Source organism: Chrysemys picta, chromosome 3, assembly GCF_011386835.1.
Source record: "Chrysemys picta bellii isolate R12L10 chromosome 3, ASM1138683v2, whole genome shotgun sequence".
Classification (NCBI taxonomy): domain Eukaryota; kingdom Metazoa; phylum Chordata; order Testudines; family Emydidae; genus Chrysemys; species Chrysemys picta.
The window spans coordinates 60,098,379-60,116,775 of NC_088793.1; the positions used below are offsets into that span (position 1 = coordinate 60,098,379).

Sequence of the window (18,397 nt, forward strand, 5' to 3'; positions counted from 1 at the left end):
TAAGACCTAGCCTACATACTGACTTACCTGAATTAGTTAGGAACTGATTATTTTATTAAATAGATGCAACCCTTATGTATATACTCTTAAATCAGGTTAAGAGTGTCCATGCTAAGAGGTCGCATTAATTTAATGCAACTTTTGGGTATAGACAAAATTTAACAGATACTGGCACTCACCTAGTTTGCAGGCTTTTATATTTAATATAAAAGCATGTGTTTCTCTCAACAGGACACCATCGTGGCCCTGCAAGCCTTGAGTATATTTGCAGCTCTCATTACTTCCAGAAAAACAGGAATTGATCTAACAGTGACTGGACCTAGTCGGGAAGCTCCAGTAACGTTTTCAGTTGATACTCAAAACCGTTTTCTTCTTCAGACCAAAGAGGTACTGTAGAAAATGAGGAAGAATTCTAATCAATCCTGTCACTTGAAGATATTTTAAATATGTTTAAATCACCATGTCATTCTTTCAGATTGCACCTATGCAACCGACGGCCGTTTCAGTTTCAGCAGAGGGTGTCGGGTTTGCCATCTTTCAGGTACGCAGGAAGATATTTTATACTTACTCTTTTTTTTAAGATCCCTTTTAAAATGTGGTTTTTGAAGAAAGAATGTTAATAGGAAATTTCATAAAACTAGATAACTAGGAAGAATCTTGTATTTATATGACAAGAGACAAAGCAGGTGAGGTAATACTTGTCTCTCTCATCAACAAAAGTTGGTCCAATAAAATATATTACTTCACTGCACAGTCACTGAAGCCAGTGTGATTGGATAGGTTGTAAATCAGTGCAGAACATGGGTACACTCTTAGTAATTTATAGATTACCTTTCCCACTTCTGAACTGTCACAGTTGTTTAAATACTGTACAGCAACACTTCACAACTGTTTAGGGCAGAAAGGGAAGAAGGCCAAGTTCTCTTTAGCAGGATTCAGCCATTTTGTGCTACTCTAACAAGACATACTTCCCAGTATAAGGGAAATATGTGGGAGGAGGAGGGAAGGAAAAGAAGTGAAAGAAGTGTAGCGGAACTTCACTTTGCCAAACCTCTGCTGGGATCCAGAGGACCTCATGGTATGAATTCAAGCAGCCCTAACTTAATTTTTGTCTTCTCTGTCTTAACCTAGGGCTGGCACCGATTGGTCCTCAGAGGGACCGGTAACTGGCTCCCTTATGCTTCTCAGTTTCCTAGCTAGCAGAGCTCAGCTGCCAAAGGGAATCTTATTCATTATGTTCAATGAAATTTCAGAGGCAATATATGTAGGGAAAAGTAGGAATATAGGAATTGCCATTCTGAATCAGGCCTCCCATCCATCTAGTCCAGTATCCTATATGACAGTAGTCACTGCGAGGTGCTTCAGAGGAAGGAGCAAGAAACCCTGTAGCAGACAGTATGGAAAAGCTAGATTTTATCTAGCATGAAGATTAAGCCCATTCTTCTTTATTGAAAAATAGAGATCACTGTATATCTGGTAGCTATAGCCTGTTTTACCACAATGCTTGAAAAGGCTCCCACCATTACTATGCCTACTCAGGGAAAATTGAGCTTAATCTATCCTGGCCATAAGTTTTAAGTCAGAAAAAATTCCAATTCCAATTCCAGTTTCTTATAATCTGTTTGACCTTCTCATTGATGTCCTGACACAGCTGGGAGACCAGGAAAGAGAACTGAGAGCTTGTTCTTTTAAAATGATAAATATTTGGATAAGTATCAGAGGGGTAGCCGTGTTAGTCTGAATCTGTAAAAAGCAACAGAGGGTCCTGTGGCACCTTTGAGACTAACAGAAGTATTGGGAGCATAAGCTTTCGTGGGTAAGAACCTCACTTCTTCAGATGCAAGGACTTGTAAATGCATAAAAAAGATGGATGATTTATGAGTCTGCAGTCACTGCAGCTTGATGCTGAACAACATACATATCTTTAACTGCTGTTCATTTGATAATGTCCAGTCATGCAAATTTATTTGTGAATGTCACTTATCCAAATAGCAACAGAGGGTCCTGTGGCACCTTTGAGACTAACAGAAGTATTGGGAGCATAAGCTTTCGTGGGTAAGAACCTCACTTCTTCAGATGCAAGTCCTTATTTGGATAAGTGACATTCACAAATAAATTTGCATGACTGGACATTATCAAATGAACAGCAGTTAAAGGTATGTACGTTGTTCATTCAGCATCAAGCTGCAATGACGGCAGACTCATAAATCATCCATCTTTTTTATGCATTTACATAAATGCTAGTTGTGTTTACAACTAAGTTCCAATATGTTAGAGAATAATTTTAGATTCCACACAGTGGGCCAAGATGAGAATGAATATCTCAGTGGGGCAACATTTGCTCATCCATCATATCAAAAGGGCTGGGGGAGGAGAACTTAGCGGAGATGGTTTCCAAAAGCAATGATATTACTTAACCTTCACCATTAATGAGAAATACTGTATAATGTACATTTTTAATAGACTACCATGATAACTAAGATTCAAAAACCAAACAGATGTACAAAGGTCTACACTACTAGATCCAGTTCATCTGCTTCATCTAAATCAGGGGTTCTCAACCTTTTTTTTTTCTGAGGCCCCCCAACATGATATAAAAACTCTACGGCCCACCTGTGCCACAACAACTGGTTTTCTGCATATAAAAGCCAGGGCCAGCATTAGGAGGTAGCAAGCAGTGCAGTTGCCCGGGGCCCCAAGCTACAGGGCTCCCACAAAGCTAAGTTGCTCAGGGCCCTGGGTTTCAGCCCCATGCGGTGGGACTTCAGCTTTCTGCCCTGGGCCCAGCGAGTCTAACTCTGGCCCTGCTTAGCAGACTCCCTGGAACCTGCTTGCGGCTTCCCAGGGGGCCCTGGACCCCTGGTTGAGAACCACTGATCTAAATCACCCTTCAGTTGTATTTCTTCTTGTAGCTTAGAGGCAGAGATGCCGCAATTTTAACCTTACCCTTTCTTCTTGCAGCTTGGCAGAGCAAAGACAAGGCATTGGAGTAAGGCATTTCATCCAATAAAACTACTCTTAGGTGGGACCACCTCTTTCCTCCTGCTTCCCTTGGTGGGGTTGCTTTTCAGGAAGGAGCTCTGATATTGTTCAAATCAGATTTCTCTTTTTCCCAGCTGCAAACAGGATCTGGATCTTGTGTGCTAAATCAGATAGCATATGGCAGCATGATCGTATTTCTTCAGCTGGGTTCCACTGTCCTAGACCTTATCAGAGTGCAGTAGTCAGACACTCTATTCTGTGGATCTGACTTTACTTCCAGATGTAGCATGGCACACACTGATTCATTTAAATACCAGAAAGTACCATGCCATCTTGGGATCTGAAAGACTGACCATTATTGGTAGAGCCTTAGTTCTCCACAAGATAGATTCTTAGAAAAACCTGTGTAATTCTTTATTCTGCTAGTTACTTTGTAACCTTCTCTGACATTGGTCTCAGTGGGCTGTAAATGAGTTTCAGCTGCCTCTACTCCAAACCCTCTAGGTTGCCATGGAAATTGCGGAGGCCAACATTTTTCTTGTAGTCTCTTGGTTTTGCAGTTGATAAACTTGCACAGCAAGCTATTGTCCTTGGAGAGGAGCAGGATTAGTCCATCCCTACATTTTTAAAAGAAAGGTAGCTCTGGCCTGGTATGGGCAAACAGTGTGCATGTCCTAAAGAAATTTATGTTTTTTCTCCTTAAGCCTTTTGGACAAAGGGCCAGATCCCCAGTTGATGTAAATCAGCCTATCTCCATTGAAACGGAGCCACAGTGATTTACACCAGTTGAGGATTTGTCTGGAGACGTGCATTTTCCCAACACGTTTTCACCAAGGATAATAAATAATTAAAAGAGAGAAAATGCTGCAAATATTTCCTCCAACAAATGCCCTCAGCCAAATATATGTTTGTTATGGTGATAGTTTAAGAATAAGAAAGGGAGAGGAAGTTGTCCTTGACTGTATGAAGACCTTCAAAATAACTCACATTTTTTGGATGTGATACCATTGAAGTTATTTTCTTAAAGTTCTTTTGGATGCAAAATATTAAATTTCAGTTTCCTCTCCCTGCCCCTCTCTGGTATTCCCCTGTGTTACAAGAAGAGTGGACAAGTCTGCCGTTAACTGATTCTCTGCTACTTAGTTAGGCTGCACCAAGGAAGGTGACTTCAGTTAACCTTTTTATATTAAGAACTGTTTCCATTCCTGTGCGAACCTCCCCTCACCCATGAGAAGGGAGGAAGGGAAAGTCAGACCTTAGCAGCAGTAACTCATTCCAGTAAAATGTTTGCTAATTGACCTGTTCAGTATGTTGCTTCAGATGTCCATGTGCTGGTAGTAAATGCTCATGCATTTGTTTTTCCTGGCAAAAGCTAAAACAACTTGTTCCTGTGATGACAAATTGCTGTGTGGGTTCCAGCTTGATTATACCAAACTTACACCATGTCTCCAATAAACTGACCACTCTATCCTCTGTGTTATTCCTGAACTTGTTCAGTTGCCTCAGGACACGTTATTGTTCAAGAGAAGTTTTCATTTCAGAGCCAGTGGTGTTTTGCCATCTTTGTGGTGTCTTTATTGAAACATCTCTATACTTGAGTGCTAAATTCAGAGGCGCCATACAGAGTGACAGGAGTAAATATCTGTAAGTTGGAGTACATGGTGTAACTTACACAAGAAGGGGTCAGAAGATAGAGCAGGAAAAGTAGCTCACAGAAAATTAAAGGGCCCTCTGCTTTTACTGATTTACTTGTGCCACACTTTGTGGTACCTTTGAATTTAGACTAATATCTTTTCTTTCATTGCCTGACACCATGCTAACTGATTGTATGGCAATGGAGTACAATTTCCTACATCTTCTCTTATTGTACTGTTGTAGTGAGGTATATAGTGATGGCATATAGTGATGTATGGCAGTTTGTTCATCTTTTCAAATACAACTAACTCTCTACTATTTTCAAATAATGAGCAGAAAGTAAAGTTCACTCTGCTGTTCCCAGAGATTTATCTAGAAGGCCAAGAAGACAGGGAGGGAGTATTGATTTGTATATGAAAACTATCTAAAAGCTGACTTTCCTTTTGTTGGATATAATCGCAAGTCTGTCAAACCAATGTATATTAGCACTTAATTGTAAAAGTTTTCTCACCATCTTGTAGTTGTTTTTGTCATTCTAGGAATTTCAAAGTTGAGCTTTTCATTGTATCACATGCTCTTCTCCTTGAGGTGCTGAATTATAAACTCTTCGTCTGGTCCCTTTCCAGATACCCAACCATGCTTGTGTACTGTGTTTTGGTGGGACGATATTGCCATTATAATTCAATATCACATGGCAAGTTTCTCAGTCTTAAGGCATCTGACATTTATGTCTAACTCTCAGCAACTTCTAAATGCTTTGTGTCTGCCATGTTTGGCACAAGAAAGTGCTCATGGTCATTTAATCCTGACCTCAGCATCTTTGGTTTGGCTGTTCACATTTATACTTTCCTAAAATGTTGTGATAATCAGATCATCACCTAATTAGTCAGACCTTCCTGAAGAAATTCTTGTTCTACAACCCTTCTCCAGCTGTTTAAAGCTGCTGATGCACATCTCGTACACTAAATAAATCAGGAATCCTCTGCAGGGGTGTCTAGTGTATTGGCTTGTTTTATATGTATACCACTGTCCTCTGCTAGATACACTGTCACATTTCCTTGTGTAGCTCACCTGGCAGAGGCCTGCATTTTTTGAACAGGCAGGTGAAAGCTCAGTTACTGATATTTCTGATTTGTGTTTAGCTGATGACTGTCATGGTGTCTTTTTATTAATGAACTAGCTGATGTGATAAATTGGTCCTTATTAAGGTTTAAATAAATATCTCTCTCTATTATACTGAGCTTAGAGTAAAATGCTAACCATAATCTATTTTGAATGTAGAATTGCTATAATAAATCACACCTCACACACAGGATCAAGGTAAATTCCGTAAATAAAACTATTTTGTGAGTAAAAATTCCTATTTGCTCTCCTTCCATATTCTCAAGTACATGAACGTTTTTCCTTTCTAACTCTGTTAGTGTCATTGTCCAGAGTTTTCTTTCATTGCATTTCAGAATTGACAGGAACTATCTGCAGCAGTGCACATTATCAAACGGTGGAAGCTAGTTAGAAAATTCCCACGTTTCACAGAACTCACACATTTTCCTCAGTCAGGCTCTGCTAATGTTTTGGTGGATGGCACTGTATCATAAGACATTCAGAGTGTTGCACTTGTAGTTTTCTGACACTTCCTGTATTCCTTTGAATATCACATACTGATCTGTCAACAAAAAGTATTCAGTGGCTACTGATGGCTGCCATTGGACCACAAACAGAGAATTTTGAGAATCCAGATTTTAGACAGTAGCTACACTTAATATGATCTGTTCTCTGGAGTTCTACCATTATAGACTTTGAGATCAACCCAACTGTCTTATTGAACTCATTTTTGCTGTACAGACGTCATCTATGTTTTGTGTTTGTACTCCCATAGCTCAACATTATTTACAACGTGAAACATTCAGTCACTGGTAGAAGGCGCAGATCTATCCAAAGTCAAGAAGCTTTTGACTTAGATGTTGTTGTAAAGGATGACAAAAATGACATAAACCATTTTACTGTAAATGTATGTACAAGGTAAGTAACTCATTTGGTGCTTCTGCTGCTTCTCTTGATCTGTACAGTATTGATACTATTTAAGAGGTGTGAAGTATGTATTTTTTAATGCTTGTGATTTAGATGTATATCTACTATAGAAGAAATGAATGACTTCATAGAAGGGACCAATTATTAAATTCAGAAGCAAATATTTAAACCACCAAAGAGAGAGCTTATTAGCTCTGAACAGATATTAATTGACATAATTATAAAAAGCAAAGCTGCCATTTGTCATCTAATTTTTTTCTAAGTATGAGGGTTTCATAAAGATTAGAGATATATGGAAGTGTGTATATGCACAATAATATCATTTGAAGTTTCAAAGGTTTCTGGTTATCTGTGCTGCTCAGTAATAGAAGATCTGCAGGTTTTATCACCAAGGAATTTGTGAATAAGTAGAGCTGGTGCAGAACATTTTTGACAGAATGAAATTTTGTCACAATACGCTGTTTTGTTGAAACTGAAACGTTTTGTGGAGATTGGTTTTGAGAAAAACTTTGTTAGGTAAGGGGAGAACAAGGCTGTCATATTCTGTAGCCTGGTATGTCTGAGACCCAAATTCAAGTCCCTGCTCTGCCTGATTCAGAGTGATCTGCAATGAAAAACTCTCTGCTCTGAGTCAGACAGAGCAAGAACGTAAACCCAGGTCTCCCACATCACAGGCCAGTGCCCTACTACCAGGCTGTAGAGCATGACTGACACACACAGCGCCCCTTCCCATTTTGAAAAGTGCTCGGTTTCAGTGTGAAAATGGACATTGTTCTTCCAAAAACAATCAAAAGGTTTTGTTTCCATTCCAATATGGAACAAAGGGTACCAGCTGTGATAGTGTTTTTTGTGATGTGAATACATGTCCACTAGAAGTGGACTGAGATCACCAAACTCCTATAGGCCACTGAATAGCCATCGGATATTATCAGCTTTTATATTTGGGTTAGCAGTGAACAGGTGACATAGAACCACCATATCTAATTAGTTACCTCTGAGCCATCCAATCAGACAACAGAATTGTGTTCTTAATTCCTTTGCTGGCTTTCTTTGTTACTTGGCATGACATTGAATATATATATTAAAGGGAAGCATTTAAGAAAACATCTTTCTGTAGCAGTTTTCTCATTAGACACATCCTATTGTGGTTAAAGAGCACTGGATACTTCACAGAAAACCCTGAAGGACATTGTGCTTGTATATTATATATTTACATTTTTCCCTTCTTTCTGTGCTTTACTACCAAGGACACTGGGAGAAAAACAGTCTTTAAGAGCTTATCTGTTCCTGTTGAATATTTCCTCCCTCGAAATCGCAGCTCCCTTCTTGTGACATTATAATCATTTCCATGCAAACATGACCTTTGCAAACCATCACATTGTTCATGCTGCTTATTTTTTATACCCCTTCTCTCTACACTCTTTGTATGTTATTTATTTAAACTGTAAACTCTTCAGGGCAATGTCTGTGTGTCACTCTGTTTGTACAGTGCCTAGCACAATGGGGCCCTGATCACAGTTGGAACTTCTTGCTTCACCATAATACAAATAATAATGTGTGTGTGTGTATATATATATATATATATATATATATATATATATATATATATATATATATATCCAGATGTGAGGTCAGTGCATAAACAATTGACTTCATTGGGTAATAACCAACAGGAGCGTATAAAATCTTGACAACAAAAGTCTTGATTACATGTATATGTCTCTGGTAATAACCCCAGTGATACAGGTGGAGGTCAGGGACACTGCAGCGTATAAGCTGAGCTGTCTGTAAACAGGATGTTTTTCAAAGTTTTCTGTTAAATGAACTCCAGCACAAATTGTAGACACTTCAGCAACAAATTCTGGGCTAAGTTACACCACTGGCTTGGGGGTAATCTTATCTGGAAGTCCCCGTTTTCTTTCCCTGGCTGACATATCTGATTCAGAACTTTTGGCCAATGATACAGCCTGGAGGGACCCCATCTCTCCCCTCTTCTGGGATGCTGAGAGGCACTGCCACTTTTGACATCTTTCTCTGTGCAGCCACTTCAGAATGGTACATGATCATTCAGGACCAAGCTCCATCAGTCTGGAGCCTAAGGTAGTACACATGAGTCCTGATGGCTCTGTGCCAATGCATTGTGGGCAGGATTTGACCCTTAGAGTAACGGAACTGTGCCTGGATCTGATAATCAGACTGTTTTTCTCTGATTAATGGGACACGTTCATATCATGCGTACTGAATGCCTAAATAATTTTACTGTTAGTCATTTTGGAATCCATATAACATGATGTGATTTTCCATTTCAGCATAATCTAGAAATCATAGCAAGATGCAGGTTGTTAGTTCAGGAGAATTCCTAAGCTGTGGACTGGTTTGAATAGTTACCGGTATGCATCTTTGGCCAATGGCTGCAAACATCTCAAAGTTTTTTCCAATACCAACCAGCAGAAATTCTGCCTTGCTTCAACCAGCTCTTTAGCTGACCTTGGCCAAAAGCACTAGGTTAACAGAATAACATTTACCCACCATGTGTCATCTGCATGCTGTTGACCTTTGCGTCTGTGATGTCTAACAAAATCTCCTAGTGGAAACTGTGCCAGACTGACAATATCCTGCAACCTCCTGGGCGAACCTTACAGAATTAAGATAAACTTTATTGAATTAAGTTAAACCTTATTGAATTAGGTTCAAAAATTTGGGGGCCTATTGTACTCAAAATGCTACTGTGTCCGTTATTGTGGCACTGTATGTAACTCCTCAAGTTGGAGAGAGATGCTAATGTAATTCTTTCAGTTATCAGACTCTTTGAAGCCACCTTCTGGAGAGGTGCCCATATATTAGTTCAAACTAGATTCCCCAGGGTCCAAGAGACAAAGAAAGGATTTTTGGATAAATAGCCTGTTTTACACAGGCTCATTGCCTTCTTCCTGATCCAGCAAACGGACAGGACCCGTGGTCCACAGAGGGCCCCAATCCTTAGAGAACGGTTGGAAGGAGTGGGCCTACTGAGGCCCCGTAAGACTGGATGCTTGTTATGAGCTGAAGCTGAGATGAACTGGTAACTACAAGGAAACCCTGCGGGTGGGGTGTTGAAAGACTGCTCCTGCCAGAGCCCATGTTAGTGCTGGGGTGATATCTGGTAAACTTTATTAGCATGTGTGTAGATTCTTTCATTGTAATATGTTTTCTCTGTAGTCCTTCTACCTTAAGAACAAAATAGGCTTGCATAGAAAAAGCTGTGTCGTAAATATAACTATGGGCAGTGCCACTGTTAACCATCCCTGAATAAACAGCAAGCAGGCCTGCTTGGGCAGCCTGCCTCTGCTGGGAACAACACAGTGATGGCAGGAAACTGTTCAGCCTGACGATCTCCAGGTCTGAAAGGAAAGAGAACTGTGTCTCCACACAAGAGGGGTGACGGAAGCCTGAGATTGGTTGCCCTTGTTGGACCATACAAGGGGAATACAGGTGCAGCTTCCCTGAACTCTGACAGTGGCATGATGGATTTTTGGTTAGAAAACTTGCAAGATTGGTAGAGGAACATGTGTTGTTGTTTCTAATTCTGGATGGCCTTGCCTCTGCATGCAGTGGGATTTCTGCGGTCTCTAAGGAATAGGAAGGCATGCTCCATTAGCTCTATTCACTCTGCCCTCTGTGCTTACTGGCTACATATACTTTATATCTGTGCTCATTTGCTGCCCTGTGCTGCATGGTGCAGAGGGGAGCAACAGCTCCTAGACTGCTGGAGGAATGATCTCATAACCCAAAGTTCCAGCTCAGGGTCTCCTTAACTCAATTAAGAGACAAGTTTTTCTTCTCACTTCTTTCCTTCTATCACTAGCCATTTTCTTAGCTGTGTATATGTGTGTGTGTGTGTGTGTGTGTGTGTGTGTGTGTGTGTGTGTGTGTGTGTGTTTTGAGGGCCCATGTTGCAGAGGAGACAAAAGCTGGGACTATCCCCTGCCTCTTTCTGTTTTTTTGGAGGAAGGCACATGTGTAATTGTTAGGGGGTAGATCTGCCTCACTTTTTTGGGCTAGTACCAGGTTGGTTGGGTTACCCATTGTTATTTTAGTGGTACCCAGGCTAGTTAGATGGCTTGGATGTTTCTATATCCTCTCAGCTGTAATTATAAACACAGACCTAATTACATCCAGTTCCAATTCAGTAATTTGTTTTCAATAGCAGCTACTTTGGCACAGTGCCTCATCCAACAGATGGTTTCATTTGTTTCTAATCTCATGAGCCAACCGAAGTCAGCAGTGGTGCTGTATTTCTTTCAAAGTCATATCTGTGTTCAATCAGCCATGCTGTCAGGCTTAATAGCATTGCTTTGAAAAGCAAGTCTTCCCATTTTTTATACCATCCAAATCTACAAAAAATAGTTTTATTCAATTACTTTCAACTACTGTCAGGCATTCAGATTAGAGACACGTTCCATCCCCGATAACAATGGTGGTTTAGCCTCAGTGCCAAGGAAACAGCCTTTGCCACCTACTTTATTTAAAGAAGCCATCTTGGCTGGGCATAGAAGTGTTACATGCAGAAGATAAAGCCATACAAATATTTTGATAGTTCCATTGTGGACCACGGTATGTTAGAGTCCTGCTATAGAGAAAAGCTTTCACATCTAGCATGTGATTCTCAAACTGGCAGAAGATGCTATAATAAGCAATATTGGGGGGAAAATGGAAAAATTCAACTTGCTAAACTTGCCCTTTCCAAAACCAGATGGATAATATGGAATGAACATTTTAAAATTGTATTGGAGGTTGGAGAGGTAATCAAGTGATTCCATTAAGTGAATTATGGACCCTTATTGGAGAAACAGGGAGCATATTCAATAGACTCTTCAATCTATACATTTACACAAAAATACCAGAAAATGGTAGCATCAAGTGATATAGTTTTAGAATCCCAGCAATGTGCAATCTGTTTTTTCATGCAGGCCCCCTTTAAAATTTGCACATAATTATATTAATACTCTGCATTTTGGGGGCCCATGTCTACTCTTACTGAAGCCAATGACAAAACTCCCTTTGGCTTCAGTGGGATCAGAATTAGGCTCCTGCATATTGCAAATAACTGCAATACTTTTCTTTGCTCAGAGGTAAATCTACTCCTTGGCCTTGAGGTTGCTAGGGGGAATTGAGATATACATGTTTGTCTAAGTTGTTAATTTTCAGAGTATGTTAAATGAGTCACTTAAAACCTTAGAAATTCAACATCTGTTCTCAAATATATCTTCTTTCCCTCATTTCCCAAATACTATACTTTCTATATTATAATGTGGAATGTAAATAGCAGAGTATTTTATTTCAATGTTAGAATATTTGATTTCTATTAAAAGTTTTCCTGTCTCCATTTTTTTAAAAGGTACTTGGGGTCTGGTGCATCTTCCAAGAGTGGTATGGCCCTCATGGAGATTGACTTACTTAGTGGCTTCTCTGTATCACCAGATTTCATTTCATTAGATGATCCAGTTAAGAAGGTGGAAAAGGACAATGGGAAAGTCAACTTATACTTAGACTCTGTAAGTTTGAAAAAAACAAGAAAATATATTTGTAATGGCAGGTGCTAAACTCAACTCACCAGTTATTTGATTTAAATTCTGAAGGACACCTTTATAAAAATCATAATTACATCTTTTGGGGAGTCAGTAAGGCTAAACCATTACTCACAATACTGTTGTCAACCGGACTGCATGTGTCGGTAAAGACTACTTAGATCAGTATAGGTTTGCTGGATTGAGCCTTAGTAAATTGTTTGCTTACTTAAATGGTCTGTGATTTGGCTAAATTTCCACTAAAGAGATCAGTTTAATGACCTAAATTCAGACTCTGGTCTTTAGAGGTGAGTTTTTAGAACATTACCCAGCCATCTAGTCCCTATCCCTCCCCTCACAACACCCTATTTAGAATTCTCTGAATTTTTTTTTTTTTGTATTTTTCTAGCTAAATGAAACACAGGTTTGTGTGGATATTCCTGCTGTGAGAGACTTCAAAGTAGCAAATACTCAAAGCGCCTCCGTGACTATCGTGGATTATTATGAACCCAGTAAGTGTCAGACATTCTTGATAGATCACTGAGATTCACAAGCTAAAATATGCAATTATTGTATTAATGAAAGCAGAGAAGATGTGAAGATCAAGAAAAAGCCACTTGATACTTGATAAATGCCATAGGTTACTGTCCAGTAACCTGCAAATGTGTCAAGAGTTATAATGAATTACTGTTATCTCTTTTAGTCTTAATGGAGCAGTTCTCAGCTGGTGTAGATCAGCATAACTCTATTGAAGCCAATTTATACCAGCTGAAAATCTGGCCTAGTGTGTTTCCAAAACTACCAAAATGAAGTATGAACTCTGGTGTGGTTCAGTTACCAAGTTAATGATTATCTTTCAGGTGGCCCTTCCATCTGTTTCTTATTTAAAGTCAGAGTTCCTTAGAAGAGAGAGTGCCAGTATTTTGATTTCAATAGTTATGTAAAAGAGATGTACATGCAGAAATATTTCCCGGGTTCTGTTTTAGGTGTGGCATGTGTTTTGAAGAAATTCAGCAATGTATGAAACTCTTGGGTAAAGTTGGAGGCAGTGGGGAATCATTGGGGAGGGGGAAAGGGGAGAAAGAGGTTAAGATAGGCCAGAGAAAATGGCAGAGGTCTGGGTCCTCCTATTACAAACTGACCTAAACTTTAATAAAGATTTGGGTTTGTTTTGAGGAATGGGTGAAAGCGTTGTGCCAATTATTGTATCCAGTTTTTATTGTCCATCCCTTAGTAGACACAGAGGAAATCCAAATACTCCATGGCACAGCAATGCATAAATAAATCATAGACTTATAGAAATGTAGGGCTGAAAGAGAACTCAACAGGACGTCAAGGCTACTTGCCCACTGATGCTGGGGAAGGATTAAGTATGTCTAGACCATCCCTGACAGGTGTTTGTCTAACCAGTTCTTAAACCCCTCCAATAACAGTGATTCCAAAACCTCTCTAGGTAACCTGTTCCAGTGCTTAACTATCCTTACAGTTAGAATGTTTTCCCTAATAGCTAACCTAAATCTCCCTTGCTGCTAACTAAGCTGATAACTTCTTGTTCTACGCTTAGTGAACATGGAGAGCAATTGATCACCATTCTCTTTATAACAACCTTCTACATATTTGAATACTGTTATGTCCATCTCAGCTTTCTCTTCCATAGACTAAACATGCCCAATTCTTTCAACCTTTCCTCACAGGTCAGATTTTCTAAAACTTTTTTTTGTTGCTCTCCTCTGGACTCTCTCCAATTTGTTCATATCTTTCTTAAGGTGTGGTGCCCCAAACTGGACACAGTATTCCAGCTGAGGACTCACCAGTGCTCAGTGGAACAATTACCTTCTGTGTCTTACAGATGCCACTCTTGTTAATACGCCCCAGAATAACATTAGTCTTTTTTTGCCACACCATCACACGGTTGACACATATTCAATTTGCGATACACTATCACCTCTCTATCCTTTTCAGCAGTACTGCTGCCTAACCAGTTATTCCTCATTTTATATTTGTGCGTTTGATTTTCCTTCCTAAGTGCACCGCTTTGCACTTGTATTTACTGATTTCAGACCAATTCTGCAATTTATGAAGATCATTTTGAATCCCAATCCTGTTCTCTAACATGCTTGCAACCCCTCCCATCTTGGTGTTATCTGCAAATTTCATAAGCATACTCTCCATTCTGTCCTCCAGGTTGTTAATGGAAATATTGCAGACCAGAGCCCTGTGGCACCCCACTTGATATGACTTCCCAGTTTGACAGCATAGCACTGATAATTGCTCTTTGAGTATGGTCTTTCAGCCAGCTGTGTGCCCACTTTATACTGATTTCATCTACACCATATTTTCCTAGGTTACTTATATGAATGTCATGTGGGACTATGTCAAAAACCTTGCCAAAACCCAAATGTATCATGTCTACTGCTGCCCTCCTATGCGGTAACCCCGTCAAAGAAGGAAATTAGGTTTGTTTGCCATGATTCGTTCTTGACAAATCCACGTTGGCTATCACTTCGCTTATTATCCTCTAGGTTTGAACACACTGATTGTTTAACAAGGCATCACTTAGAGGCGTAAAAAGTGAAGGTGTAATGTACAATTACATCTTGTGCTGTTGTATAAAAACTACAATATAAACCACAAATACTCCATAGTTTTAACCCTAAATAAAGAAAAAGATTGCTTCACATATTATTTTACAAGCAGGCCATTTTGAGTGCTATGTAGGATAGCCAATATAAATTAGTGAAGCAGCAATTTTGCCAATGCATGTGATTACAATTAAAGTAATATTGTCCATGATGTTCATTAATCAAGTATCAGAGGCAGTACAATGGCCTCTGTGCCCAGACTCTGGCAAGGGGTTTTGTGAATCTTTCCCCCTGCTGTGTTAATAATCAGTGTTCCATCCGATATGACATATGCCAAGTGCTTTAGTGCATTAAGTGCTTTGGAATTTTCTGTCATCACCCACAGTTGCTGAGAGAAAAAAGTTGGATGTGCATGTTGGTTGTAAGGGTGTGAGCAGAACCTTGTCTAATCTGATTAAGTGTCTCTATGCCAGGGCTCTGATGAGGAGTTTGGAGAGTTCTTATCTCCTGGCTGTGTCAAGCAGTGTTTTATCTACAGCTGGCCATGAAACTACATTTCCTTTCTGCAAAAATTTTTTTGAGGCTTTGGAAAAATTTCCATCCTGAATCGGGATGAAAAGACAAAACCTTGACATTTTTTGCAGACCTGAAATCCTGCAGCATTTCATTTCAGAATTACTGAAATGGTTCTACAGCAGGTACGGTTTGCTGTCTCCAAAACAAAATGTGCACCTTGGGCTCCCCGGGAGCCTGTGAGACCTGGCTCTGGTGGGCTGCAAAGGAGCCTGGGAACCCTGGTTCCCAAGCTCCCCATCACATGGGTTGTAGTCTGGCAGCCCAGCAGGAGAGCTGCCAAGGAGCCAGAGCGCTTGGGAGCTGGGGTCCCGGGGCTTCCAGGCTCCTGCTTGTGAGCTCAGTGGCCTGCTAGGTGGGTTGCCTAGGAATCAACACGTTCTGGCAGAATGTTTCGATGTTGACAAATCGGCATTTTCCAATGGAAAAAATATTCATTCAGAAGATTTCCAATCAACCCTAGTTTTCTCTGTGACTGTGGATACCTGAACATGTGCAATTCAAACTACCTTTTTGTAAGTGTTCGTGCAAATACGTTGCAAAACCTTCAGGGATGGCAGAAAGTGAACATAAAAAGGGGCAAAGATTCATGTCTAATTTTTGCGGTATTTGCCCCAGTCTGATTTGTGTTTGGTTGTATCCTTTCAAAAATACTTTCCCCATGAAGTTAAATAATCTTTTTGCTATTATTGTTTGTAGCTTCAATATACAGCTGTAAGTTATTATTTTTTTCTGAAGCATTGGCCAACTGCTGGTGATGGATTTGAATTAAAAGCATTGTTTTCCTCTTGCATTCTAGATTCCACTAGAAGTCATAGCATTTCAGTGGCTTGGTTCATCCCAAGTATTTATTTTAATAAACATGAATAAAATATCTCAAACGGCAGTGAAAATGCAGACTAAATATTTGTTTGTTTGACAATGATTTCTATTAAGATCAGAAGCTGATGCTTACTAACCTCTTTGGACAGGGAGAAGAGCAGTGAGAAGTTACAATTCAGAAGTGATGCAAGGCTTGACATCTTGCGTCTTCTGTGAAAATGACTGCAGTCTTTGCAAAAGAGATACAGACTCCAATGATGGCTCTCCGGGATTGCACCAGCACTTTTCAGCGATTTCCCTGTTCTGCTTCTTGTTTGTAATCCAGGCAGGCTTGCTTCAGAGTTGGATGATGTAAGAAGAGACGTTTATGTAGCACTTCTGAGATTTCCATAAATCACCCAAAGAAAGTTTTATATTAATAAGGGCTGAAACCTCACCCAGAGATATCAGAGACTAGCCTCCCATTGTGTTCAGTAGAAGCAGGATTGGGCCTATAGGCTAAATCGCTGGGTCAGAAAAATTTTGTGTGTTTCTACTGGACAAATTTAACAACTTCTTAAATGTTTTTTTCATGCTATAGTTACTTACTTTTTCTAAAGAAATACAGAATTAGATTAAGTGAGAAAACAATTAAGGCTAACTTTCTATTTTCCAAAGGTTCTTTTTCTCCTTTCAGCATTATTTTTGTTTTGCTTACAGTTTATGGACGGGTGTTAAAAATTAAGGAATAGTGTTAGTTTATGGAATTATTCTGAAAAATTATCTACCCTTTGATTTGACTTTCAGTAAGCATAACTGTGGGTTTGTGTCAGTACCCTGCTCAGTTCTGCTCTGCATACCTAAGGCTACTTAACATTAATACTGAACTCCATTGTATATGTTCATGATTGGACAACAGGAAAAGTAAATGGAGCTATCTTCAAAGCAGTTATGGGAGCCAGGAAGTGATGCATTCACAAGTGGATGATAATCAAAAAAAATCATATCATTTTTATCTTTACAAAGAAGTGAGCTTTTGCCAGTTTGTAAGTTACATATTTTTTTTATAAATAAGCTGTTCAAAGGTTTCAGAAAGTTTTAATACTCTTTACATTGAAAGATGGCTTTGATTCTTACAGTGAAATTTGGCAAGCAGGGTCTCTATTCCTGGGACTTTATTTCTGAATATCCTAAAAAAAATAAAAATAATAAACACAACTTCCCTCCTCATAGTGAATGATCTAGCCATTGAACTCTGGGAAGTGGCAAAGAAATGTGATTGATACACAGGTGCCAACTGGCAAATCTGTGGCTAGCAGCAGGAGTCCAGGATCAAAGTTGGCTTGACCCAGTTCTGGTGTCCTTGAGCCTTGTAGAAAAGCCACTCTGGAGGACCTCTGTTACAGGAAGCATTGGTGGACTGAACAGGGGTGCTAGCGGCTGTGTTCCTTATGATAACGATACAGGCGTCCTTAGCCAGCAGCAAAGAAACACCCACTGCTGCACAGTATTAGGATCTGATCCTGAAAACCACAATTCCCATTACTGATTGCAGGAAGGGCTTGAAGGAATAGATTAAGTGGAGTGAGTGTGTCTGTGTATGCTTACCTTTAAGCATATAAACCCATGCTTCAGTGCTTTACTAGATTGGGACTCCAGGGAGGGAGGGTAAGAGCTCCTTATTCCAGATTATGGACCTGCATTTAGGCCTAAACCTGCACTCCATACTCAGGTAAAATCCAGTGTGTAGTCTTTGAAAGTTCTGCCAGAGTTGGAGGATAGGATCGGGAGCTGTTTCTGCTTTTGCAATGATCGTGAGCACCTGTTTGCTGGATAGTTATGCTCCCATCCCATCCTTACCAAAATTGCCCATAGTATTTAATTTGACTCTTGTCAAACAAACAAACTCTAATTTGTTTTTTAAAGCAACCAAAATAAGTTACTGTAAATACGGAGCAACTGTAGTTGTGACAGAAACAGAGACAAGACAAAATTTTAAAGTTATGGCTATTATTTAAAAAAATACACTCTTGTGTGATATTTAATGAATCTGTAAACTCGGGGGTGGTCCCGTTAGACTGGAGAATAGCTAATGTGGTTCCTATTTTCAAAAAAGGGAAAAAAAGTGATCCGGGTAACTACAGGCCTGTTAGTTTAACATCTGTAGTGTGCAAGGTGTTAGAGAAAATTTTGAAGGAGAAATTAGTTGAGGACCTGGAGGGTAGTGGCAATTGCGATAATTTACAACAT

The 18,397-nt window shown here is 39.6% G+C and overlaps 1 protein-coding gene across 1 annotated transcript in view; it reads left to right on the top strand.

Annotated features, from left to right (window-relative positions):
• Positions 1-17,436, top strand: part of CD109 (CD109 molecule) — a 120,599-nt gene extending 103,163 nt beyond the window's left edge. Inside the window, exons 28-33 of the mRNA XM_005312517.5 lie at positions 232-387; positions 476-541; positions 6,494-6,636; positions 12,023-12,179; positions 12,601-12,703; positions 16,318-17,436. Of these exons, the coding sequence (XP_005312574.2) occupies positions 232-387; positions 476-541; positions 6,494-6,636; positions 12,023-12,179; positions 12,601-12,703; positions 16,318-16,523 (831 nt within the window). The 3' untranslated portion in view covers positions 16,524-17,436. The remainder of the gene's footprint in view (positions 1-231; positions 388-475; positions 542-6,493; positions 6,637-12,022; positions 12,180-12,600; positions 12,704-16,317) is intronic.
• Positions 17,437-18,397: the final 961 nt, after the last annotated feature.